Source organism: Dendrobates tinctorius, unplaced genomic scaffold, assembly GCF_039654945.1.
Source record: "Dendrobates tinctorius isolate UK_male_01 unplaced genomic scaffold, ASM3965494v1 ptg000420l, whole genome shotgun sequence".
NCBI lineage: Eukaryota > Metazoa > Chordata > Amphibia > Anura > Dendrobatidae > Dendrobates > Dendrobates tinctorius.
In genome coordinates, this window is record NW_027362084.1 from 747,501 (window position 1) to 759,425 (window position 11,925).

General features: G+C 47.3%; 1 protein-coding gene across 3 annotated transcripts in view; it reads right to left on the minus strand.

Moving 5' to 3' along the window:
* The window catches only part of LOC141076507 (mitotic spindle assembly checkpoint protein MAD1-like), a 620,485-nt gene extending 609,193 nt beyond the window's left edge, over nt 1-11,292 (minus strand). For all 3 annotated transcript variants that reach the window (XM_073563984.1, XM_073563986.1, XM_073563985.1), the window contains exon 1: nt 11,117-11,292. In XM_073563984.1, coding sequence (XP_073420085.1) covers nt 11,117-11,277 — 161 coding nt within the window. In that variant the 5' untranslated portion in view covers nt 11,278-11,292. The remainder of the gene's footprint in view (nt 1-11,116) is intronic.
* Nucleotides 11,293-11,925: the final 633 nt, after the last annotated feature.

Genomic DNA, 11,925 nt, shown 5'->3' on the forward strand with positions numbered 1-11,925 from the left:
AACATTTTTTAATCACCATATTTCTAAAGATATGGCTCCAATCATAGCACCAACTTCTGCAGCACTGTGCTGTTCAACCATGGGCACTGCTGCTAGGGTCGCACTGCTTCAACATGGGCACTGCTGCTAGGGTCGCACTGCTTCAACATGGGCACTGCTGCTAGGGTCGCACTGCTTCAACATGGGCACTGCTGCTAGGGTCACACTGCTTCAACATGGGCACTGCTGCTAGGGTCACACTGCTTCAACATGGGCACTGCTGCTAGGGTCACACTGCTTCAACATGGGCACTGCTGCTAGGGTCACACTGCTTCAACATGGGCACTGCTGCTAGGGTCGCACTGTTCCAACATGGGCACTGCTGCTAGGGTCGCACTGCTTCAACATGGGCACTGCTGTTAGGGTCGCACTGCTTCAACATGGGCACTGCTGCTAGGGTCGCACTGCTTCAACATGGGCACTGCTGCTAGGGTCGCACTGCTTCAACATGGGCACTGCTGCTAGGGTCGCACTGCTTCAACATGGGCACTGCTGCTAGGGTCACACTGCTTCAACATGGGCACTGCTGCTAGGGTCGCACTGTTCCAACATGGGCACTGCTGCTAGGGTCGCACTGCTTCAACATGGGCACTGCTGCTAGGGTCGCACTGCTTCAACATGGGCACTGCTGCTAGGGTCGCACTGCTTCAACATGGGCACTGCTGCTAGGGTCGCACTGCTTCAACATGGGCACTGCTGCTAGGGTCGCACTGCTTCAACATGGGCACTGCTGCTAGGGTCGCACTGTTCCAACATGGGCACTGCTGCTAGGGTCACACTGCTTCAACATGGGCACTGCTGCTAGGGTCGCACTGCTTCAACATGGGCACTGCTGCTAGGGTCGCACTGCTTCAACATGGGCACTGCTGCTAGGGTCGCACTGTTCCAACATGGGCACTGCTGCTAGGGTCACACTGCTTCAACATGGGCACTGCTGCTAGGGTCACACTGTTCCAACATGGGCACTGCTGCTAGGGTCGCACTGCTTCAACATGGGCACTGCTGCTAGGGTCGCACTGCTTCAACATGGGCACTGCTGCTAGGGTCGCACTGCTTCAACATGGGCACTGCTGCTAGGGTCGCACTGTTCCAACATGTGCACTGCTGCTAGGGTCGCACTGCTTCAACATGGGCACTGCTGCTAGGGTCGCACTGCTTCAACATGGGCACTGCTGCTAGGGTCGCACTGCTTCAACATGGGCACTGCTGCTAGGGTCACACTGCTTCAACATGGGCACTGCTGCTAGGGTCGCACTGTTCCAACATGGGCACTGCTGCTAGGGTCGCACTGCTTCAACATGGGCACTGCTGCTAGGGTCGCACTGCTTCAACATGGGCACTGCTGCTAGGGTCGCACTGCTTCAACATGGGCACTGCTGCTAGGGTCGCACTGCTTCAACATGGGCACTGCTGCTAGGGTCGCACTGCTTCAACATGGGCACTGCTGCTAGGGTCGCACTGCTTCAACATGGGCACTGCTGCTAGGGTCGCACTGTTCCAACATGGGCACTGCTGCTAGGGTCGCACTGTTCCAACATGGGCACTGCTGCTAGGGTCGCACTGCTGCTACGGTCACACTGTACCAACATGGGCACTGCTGATAGGGTCGCACTGCTCCAACATGGGCACTGCTGCTAGGGTCGCACTGCTTCAACATGGGTACTGCTGCTAGGGTCGCACTGTTCCAACATGGGCACTGCTGCTAGGGTCGCACTGTTCCAACATGGGCACTGCTGCTACGGTCACACTGTACCAACATGGGCACTGCTGCTAGGGTCGCACTGCTTCAACATGGGCACTGCTGCTAGGGTCGCACTGCTTCAACATGGGCACTGCTGCTAGGGTCGCACTGCTTCAACATGGGCACTGCTGCCAGGGTCGCACTGCTTCAACATGGGCACTGCTGCTAGGGTCGCACTGCTTCAACATGGGCACTGCTGCTAGGGTCGCACTGCTTCAACATGGGCACTGCTGCTAGGGTCGCACTGCTTCAACATGGGCACTGCTGCTAGGGTCGCACTGCTTCAACATGGGCACTGCTGCTAGGGTCGCACTGCTTCAACATGGGCACTGCTGATAGGGTCGCACTGTTCCAACATGGGCACTGCTGCTAGGGTCGCACTGCTGCTACGGTCACACTGTACCAACATGGGCACTGCTGATAGGGTCGCACTGCTCCAACATAGGCACTGCTGCTAGGGTCACACTGCTTCAACATGGGCACTGCTGCTAGGGTCGCACTGCTTCAACATGGGCACTGCTGCTAGGGTCGCACTGCTTCAACATGGGCACTGCTGCTAGGGTCGCACTGCTTCAACATGGGCACTGTTGCTAGGGTCGCACTGCTCCAACATGGGCACTGCTGCAACTGCTCCACTGTTCCAACGTGGGCACCTGCTGCCACGGCTAAACTGTTCCAACGTGGGCACCTGCTGCCACGGCTAAACTGTTCCAACGTGGGCACCTGCTGCCACGGCTCCACTGTTCCAACGTGGGCACCTGCTGCCACGGCTCCACTGTTCCAACGTGGGCACCTGCTGCCACGGCTTCACTGTTCCAATGTGGGCACCTGCTGCCATGGTTCCACTGTTCCAACATACAGTGGGTACGGAAAGTATTCAGACCCCTTTAAATTTTTCACTCTGTGTTTCATTGCAGCTATTTGGTAAATTCAAAAAAATTCATTTTTTTCCTCATTAATGTGCGCTCTGCACCACATCTTGTCTGAAAAAAAACAGAAATGTAGAAATTTTTGCAAATTTATTAAAAAAGAAAAACTCAAATATCCCATGGTCATAAGTATTCAGACCCTTTGCCCAGACACTAATATTTAAGTCACATGCTGTCCATTTCCTTGTGATCCTCCTTGAGATGGTTCTACTCCTTTATTGGAGTCCAGCTGTGTGTAATTAGACTGATAGGACTTGATTTGTATTTTAAAGGCACATACCTGTCTATATAAGAGCTCACAGTGCATGTCAGACCAAATGAGAATCATGAGGTCAAAGGAACTGGCCAAGGAGCTCAGAGAAAGAATTGTGGCAAGGCACAAGGTTACAAAAGAATTCCTGCAGTACTCAAGGTTCCTAAGAGCACAGTGGCCTCCATAATCCTTAAATGGAAGATGTTTGGGACCACCAGAAGTCTTCCTTGACCTGGCTGTCTAGCCAAACTGAGCAATCGTGGAAGAAGAGCCTTGGTGAGAGAGGTAAAGAAGAACCCCAAGATCACTGTGGCTGAGCTTCACAGATGCAGTAGGGAGATGGGAGAAAGTTCCACAAGGTCAACTATCACTGCGGTCCTCCACCAGTTGGGCCTTTATGGCAGAGTGGCTTGATGGAAGCTTCTCCTCAGTGCCAGACATATGAATGCCCGCATAGAGTTTGCTAAAAAACACATGAAGGACTCCCAGACTAGGAGAAATATGATTCTCTAAATTGATGAGACGAAGATAGAACTTTTTGGTGATAATTCTAAGCGGTATGTGTGGAGAAAACCAGGCACTGCTCATCACCTGCCCAATACAATCCCAACAGTGAAACATGGTGGTGGCAGCATCATGCTATGGGGGTGTTTTTCAGCTGCAGGGACAGGATGACTGGTTGCAATTGAAGGAAACAGGAATGTGGCCAAGAACAGATATATTCTGAGTGAAAACCTCTTCCAGAGTGCTCTGGACCTCAGACTTGGCTGAAGGTTCACCTTCCAACAAGGCAATGACCCTAAGCACACAGCTAAAATAACTAAGGAGTGGCTTCAGAACAACTCTGTGACCATTCTTGACTGGCCCAGCCAGAGCCCTGACCTAAACCCAATGGAGCATCTCTGGAGAGACCTGAAAATGGCTGTCCACCAATGTTCACCATCCAACCTGACGGAACTGGAGAGGATCTGCAAGGAAGAATGGCAGAGGATCCCCAAATCCAGGGGTTGCATCATTCCCAAGAAGACTCATGGCTGTACTAGCTCAAAAGGTGCGTTTACTCAATACTGAGCAAAGGGTCTTAATACTTATCACCACGGGATATTTCAGTTTATCTTTTTTACTAAATTTGCAAATCTTTCTACATTTCTGTTTTTTTCTCAGTCAGGATGGGGTGTAGAGTGTACATTGAGAAAAAATGAACATTTTTGAATTTAACAAATGGCTGCAGTGAAACAAAGAGTGAAAAATTTCAAGGGGTCTGAATACTTTCCGTACCCACTGTAGGCACCCGCTGCTCCACTGTTCCAACATGGGCACTCGCTACCACGGCTCCACTGTTCTAAAATGGGCACTCGCTGCCACGGCTCCACTGTTCCAAAATGGGCACCTGCTGCCACGACTCCTCTGTTCCAAAATGGGCACTTGCTGCCACGGCTCCTCTGTTCCAACATGGGCACCTGCTGCCTCGACTCCTCTGTTCCAACATGGGCACCTGCTGCCTCGACTCCTCTGTTCCAACATGGGCACCTGCTGCCACGACTCCTCTGTTCCAACATGGGCACCTGCTGCCTCGACTCCTCTGTTCCAACATGGGCACCTGCTGCCTCGACTCCTCTGTTCCAACATGGGCACCTGCTGCCACGGCTCCACTGTTCCAACATGGGCACCTGCTGCTACAGCTCTGTTCCAACATGGGCACCTGCTGCTACAGCTCTGTTCCAACATGGGCACCTGATGCCGTGGCCCCACTGTTCCAACATGGACTCCTGTTAGTACAGCCCCACTTCCCAACATTCGACCTCTCACAATTCCAATAGATTTCCTCATATTTCCTCGGGGAGTATTACAGCAATACTTGCATTATTTTCCCAAAACCCAAAGCCTATTTTTATGATGTTTTCATTTACCCATTTTGCTTATAAAATCTGTAAATTTTTATTCCCATCCAGAATATATTTCACCTTTTCTGAAAGTCTTCTTTTTCCTACAGGTACACTGGCACAAAGTCTTACAAGTAAGAAAAAAAAAAAAAAAAAAAAAAAACAACACTAAAAAGGTGAGCACGAGAAATGCCAGCAAGGCAGAGAGATTAAAGGGAAAAATAAATCATATTTCAACATTTCAAAGCTTGTGTGTGTAAACAGGCTTTGAACCTTACAATCTTGGCAGCATAATTATGGCACATTTCTAGAGAAAGATTTTTTTTCTTAAGTAAAATATAAATCCGGACTTCTTATACTTAAGCCGTAAACCCTTTATAGGCTCACGAGACTTGACTTCCTATGGCGGTATATTACACGGATGTTATTCTCTGAGTATACACATCAAAATGAAAAAGGCATTTCCAAAATTAAAGTATACATTGGGGTAATAATATTTATACATCTGGGACATTGAGAAAAGTTCCAGAGGAACAGGAGTGTCGGCATCTCATCAGATCGGAAGGTTATTACATGACTGATGGTGATCGTGTTCTGCACATCCCCAATGCTGGCTCGTAACCCTGAATGGATTTGGTTTTCCTTCTATGTGACATGTTCGTAGCATTGTGAGATTTGCTCCGCTCCATAAAATAATTGATAAACCTCCATAGCATCCATACCACTCATTAGACAAAGTACAAAACACTGAAGCAGTAGGATTCCAAAAGAAATCCACCAAACAGCTGTGCGAAGGGCAACCCTTCTCATCATGAATCCACCAAACATTCTTTCACTTATGCTTTCATTACATTTGTTTCCATTTTTAAACTATTTTTGAGTACAGTCAGTGACTGTGACCATTTCCCATGCCTCATTGTCAGAGCACAGGTGACTACTCCTAAGCACCTGGTTTATCACATGCACACTTAAAGGGCATCTTGCCAGTAGGATCAACCCTCCTGAGCTTGCAGGTCATAGAAAGTTGAATAAAATGATATATTGATCTCTGCGAGTCGATGTTTTATTCCACAGTAAACCACATTTTTATCAATATGCAATTAACTGTTAAGATCTATGGGCCGAACATAGATCTCCCTGAGAATCTGCCTCCAGAGATTTATTTTAATATGAAAGATATTACTAGTGTGAGACATGTAATGACTAACAGTTTGCTCTCCTGATCTACAGGTCTCACACTGATAACCACCCCTTTCATTTATAAGCAGCTCTGGAGGCAGATCCTCAGGGAGATATGTGTCCCACCCATAGATCATAACAGCTCATTTACATACTAAGAAAAATATGTATTTCTCAGTAATAAGACATGGGATCGCAGATATCAAGGTATCATATTATTCAAATTCTATGACCTACAAGCCAATATGGATGGTTGAGGAGGGTTGATTCTACTGCCAGAACCCCTTTAAGGCCGCCATACACAGAGTAATGTCAGCTGGACCTGCCGATATTGAAGGGTGAGATCAATACTCTAACATGTATGGGGGACCTGCCAACTGATGGTCAATAAATCATATTCGATTTCGGACTGCCGATGGTCAGAGTTTCTTCTAATCGTAGGGAAATTTTTAAATGATTTTCCAGGACTTCAAAGACCACTAGCCTAGCCATGAAACAAACAATCAGTGTTAAAGCAGCGCAATAAATATTAGAGAATAGCATCATAAAGCGTTTCCTTTCCGACATCGGTTCTTCCTAATCTAGAACTGCATAGCAGGTCGCCATCAGGCTCATACGTGGAACTTTTCACAAGAGGATAAGATTAAAAAAAAAAGTACAGGGAAATGTAATTACACAATAGCAAAAGCTTCTTGATTTTCTCGAGTGTCCTGCAAGAAAGACTTGGCAAAGTGTCTTTTCACATTTCATAGAAATCAATCTGAGAACGGATTCATAGAGAGTTCCTCCGCGCTGTATGAAGCAGGGGAATTCATATTAATGAAGCTTGATCATGTTGCAGCCAGAATCGCTGGTTACTTGGAGTGTAGCACATCGAGGCAGCATGCAAAACAAATTGACTGGGGCCAATTCCAATCTTGTCTATTTCAGCGATGTAATTAATCCTTCCATCTACCGCCATGAGATGCTTAGCCGCTAATTCAGAAAACTTTGCTAAAGTGAAACTATGGAGGGACGGTCATAATCTGTCACTATCGCTACTAAAGGGGCAGATAAACTTCTTGTTAATAAAGTTTAATCGCATAATTATAAAAGTTTTTCAAAAATGGTTGCTGTCATTTCCACCAACATTCTGACTTTGTAATAGAGCTTATCAGAAAAATCAGATTCTTGCTCCACGTATGAGCCACTTCTGACCCTTCTCATGCCCCCAGAAATCATTCTTCACTCTATAGATAAAATATGACCTTGTCAAACAAGATGGACGGTCACCTCACCAAGGGATCAGATTGTAGCTACCTATGAAAGGGTTATTCTCAATCTGTCTCTTGAGCAGCTCACAAATCTGCAGTCTCCTTACTTCCTGCTTTCGGGCAGGGCGGGCTCACCTCCATGAGTGACAGTTCCGGTAAGTAGCAGAGCTGTAGTATTAGGATAACTGCAGTATAAAGCTCAACACAAGTTCTGCTGTAACACACTCGGCTGTCAGCGATTTGCTCAAAAGTTTATACTGTTATCACTGCATTTATACAGAGATAATAGGAGATCTGAACAAGCATACACTCAAAAGGGTGAGAGCTGTGATGCCGGGTTTATTGTAATTATACAGGAGTGATAATAGCCCTGTGGGAGCACAGAGGAAGGGGGAAGGAGGGGAGCAGTTAACTGTATAAAAATCAGTGGCCTGCAGAAAATGACTGGCATGTTAGGAGTTAACTCTTTCCCTGGAATCTAACTACCGGGCTTGCTGGGCAGACACTAGTGAAAGGGCTCCAATAAAACAAGCTGTACACTGTACTGTCTATGTACATTATCTAAATAAAGTTTATATGTCTTTTTTTGCACAATTTGGTTTCTGTGTACAATTTTTCTCGGATCCATTAAAAATAGTATACAATTTTATGGGTCATCTGTAATAGTGCCCACTCAATTTTCCCTAGTGGCTGGGCTTGTTGATTTAGGCTCCGGAAAAGAGTGCTCCAGCAACAATAAGCTACTGAGAAAAATTTTAGTGGACTGGAATTTTGGTCCAGGATTTAGGAGCGACCAAAAGAAATTGAGTGGGAAAGTTCCCACCCGTGCATTTCAGTCCAGGGCTTGCAGGTCTGACAAAAGGTCGAAGGGTCGTCTCAGGTGTAGTCTGTAGTACTGGAGAGGAAAATATCCTTAATGGTGGACTGACTGTGCCGGAGGATAAATGTTACCTCTACTGCTTTGCGGGTGAGACCGTGCTACATTATTGTGCCTACCCTGAGAAACGACTGATTTTGCTATTGAATGTTTTGGCTGAAGAAAAGCAGTTTACTTTATGTTGAAAGTTTGTCAGAAAATACATTTTATCCTGCTCAACAGGGAAATTTGTGCCTGAGTGGACCTCAGCAGCAAACAAAGTGTGAACCCCTAAAATAGATAGATAGGATAGATAGATAGGACCTTCACTATTTGTGGAATTGCTGAGGATGTGGGTGAGGGATTATTATTTCTGTTTGTAAGGGGAAGGAGACAAGAAAAAAAAAAAAGTTAACACACGCTGACTGCAATGCACTATTTTGGAATTCTGCTGCTTCCTGGTCCCACCTGAGGAGATGCTACCTACCCATACAAAGTTTAGGCCCTCAAATAGACTAATGTTGGCTGATCCTGCTAATAGATGGGTTTAGCTGACTGTCTAATGGGTAACGGGGAGCAGACCAAGTGATCGAGAGAGATGTCGATGGAATTGTTCTCAGGAGACTGACGGCAGGCCGACGTGGCAGACGGCGGTTGTCTGATAGAGAACACAGGAGCACTTGGCCGAACAAGTGCTCCTATGTATGGAAGAGTCGGCTGAGAAGGTGGCCATCATCCGGCCGACAGCCATTTAATGCGCATGACTGACTTAACACAGTTACGGTGATAAGTTTGAAAAAAAAAATGACATACATCCATCAAGTTCAAACAAGGGATGGGAAAATGAATAAGAAGGGGAGAAGGGACACAAACAATGCATGAACCAGTTGACGAAACATCAGAAGAGCGCGCAAAGAAAAAGTTACACTGAACAGAGGCAGGGTTTTGTCATTGCTATGATTAAAATAACATTGTATATCACTCCAGAATTTAAATTTTATTTTTTTTCAATTGGAGGGTTAACCGCTTCAATTGTTCAAAGTGGAAAATCCCTTAAAGGATTAAAGTAACTCTTCCATATAGAGATGCATACAGCAAAAGTAAGAAGAAAAAAAACAACAAAAACATACATTTTTCATCAGCACGACCCTTAAATGACCTATTTGAAAAGCTCCAGCAATGACATCGCTATATATGAAGGGGAAAGCTTCACTTGACATTTACAAATCAAACAAATGCTCATCAAATGGATTTTTTCCCCTCATTCTTAAGCACTGAAGATGACTCAAGTATGAAAAAGATCAGTCATTTTAGCACTAGAGTGCACTTTGCTGTAGCTATTGGCGATGCCAAAAACTATTTTTGCAATTCTCAGGGGCTCAGAAGTCGTTGAAATGTCAAGAGAAGCAGCAAGTGTTTAACCAACTGCGCCACTCGGCCCCGAGGTGTAAGACACAAAATTTTCACACGCTGAGAATGGAAGACGAAGAGTTCTACATAAAGCGTTACAGAATGCCAAATTAACACACAAATGATTAGGATGGAATCTTTGAGTGGTAAATACGGGGTGAGTTTGAATTTTTCTTTTTTTCTTCTATACATGGTCCCTAAAACTAATATGAAAAAAATGGTGTATTTTCCCCAAGTAACCAGATTTCACTTTATTTGCACTAGTTTTCCCATTTTAATGGTCACTGCTTGATCTCATGTGACACATATTGTGATAGAGAATCACAAAACACTAGTAAAAAAATGTTGTCTTACACCCCTGAAAAAAGCACTCCAAAGTGAGGGGTACTAGGTGTCTCCTTTCTATTCACTGAGATCAAGTGTCACCTGTCCATTGCACCAGAGACCAAAAGTCAGACTACAGGGAGAGCAGGGGCCAGGGCCTCAGTCTGGCGGCAGGGAGGGCGGGGGCAGGGCCTCAGTCTGGCGGCAGGGAGGGCGGGGGCAGGGCCTCAGTCTGGCGGCAGGGAGGGCGGGGGCAGGGCCTCAGTCTGGCGGCAGGGAGGGCGGGGGCAGGGCCTCAGTCTGGCGGCAGGGAGGGCGGGGGCAGGGCCTCAGTCTGGCGGCAGGGAGGGCGGGGGCAGGGCCTCAGTCTGGCGGCAGGGAGGGCGGGGGCAGGGCCTCAGTCTGGCGGCAGGGAGGGCGGGGGCAGGGCCTCAGTCTGGCGGCAGGGAGGGCGGGGGCAGGGCCTCAGTCTGGCGGCAGGGAGGGCGGGGGCAGGGCCTCAGTCTGGCGGCAGGGAGGGCAGGGGCAGGGCCTCAGTCTGGTGGCAGGGAGGGTGGGCCTCAGTCTCGCAGTAGATAGGGCGGGGAGCGGGCCTCAGTCTTGCGGCAGGGACCGGGCCTCAGTCTCTCAGTAGAGAGGGTGGGGACCGGGCCTCGCAGCGAACCAGCCCATAAGAGTGAGAATAAGTGTGCATGTAAGGCTGTGTGCACACGCTGCGGAAAAGGTGCGGATTCATCCGCGCGGATTTTGTACAATCCGCAGGTGAAACCGCAGGTCAAAAGACCTGCGGTTTTACCTGCGGATTGCTCTGCGGTTTTGCCCTGCGGTTTTTCATCTCCTCAATGGAGGAGATGGCAAACCGCAGGAGAATCCGCAGAAAGAATTGACATGTCAATTCTTTCTGCGGATTGAAAACCGCAGATAATCCGCGCGGAAAATTCCGCACCGTCTGCACTGCGGTTTTTGATTCCCATAGGGAATCATTGTACTGTACGCTGCGGGTCCGCAGCGGCCAAAACCGCTGCGGAACCGCAGCAAAATCCGCAGCGTGTGCACACAGCCTTAGCGAGTCTGAGATCTGCAACATCAGATTAATATCGACAATGGGGAATATAAATAGGTACAGAAGGTCAAAAATAAAATCCACCCAAAAAGGGGGGTACAAAATTATAACAATAGTTTTGGAATATTTGACAATAATTTATATTTTAACTCTCAGAATGTAAAAACTGAAATAAGCAGTCCTTACCTGTTAATGATGCCGAGGTTCTCCTCTTTCAGCTTAATCTCCCGCTGCTGTATGGCAAGTATCTGTCTAGAGAGATCATCGGGAGTTCTGGGGGAAAAATAAAGTAAAATTACATAATAGAAAACTCTATAATGTCCATTTTCATTAGTTAAAGAATACATATTAAATTAAATAAAAGGTGAGAATAAGTTGACAGTAACTGCTCAGATACAGCAATTAGTCTAGTATTAGAATTAGGATTAATAAGAGATTGTTCAAAAATCCACAAGATCTGTGCTAAGAGACCAGATATTCTTCCATCACCTACATGTTGTCAGAGATATGCTGAGCCTTAGGCCTCTTTCACACTTCAGTTATAATCCGCCAAAAAGGCAGACAAGCGGATCCGTTCTCAACTGATGTGAACGGATGGCACAGGATCCGTTTTCAGACGGATCCTGAAAATGAGGAAATTTAAAGGAACCGCTGGCCGTGGAGGGAGAGGGGGGGAGGGAGAGGGAGAGGGGGAGGGAGAGGGGGAGGGGGGGAGGGGGAGAGAATTTTTTTTGTCCGGCACTCAGACAGAATTTGGGGTTAATTCAGTGTCTGGAGGATCCGCCGGCCAAAAAAACGTTGCAAGCTCCGTTTGGGTGTCAGGTCATACTTACCCGTCCTGGCATGGTCTCTGCAGCCCCCAGCTTCTCCGCGATCTCCCTTCCTACCTTCAGCGGTCACATGGTACCGCTCATTAAAACTCATGAATATGCGCATATTCATGAGTTTAATGAGCGGTACCACATGACCGCTGAAGGCAGGAAGGGAGATCGTGG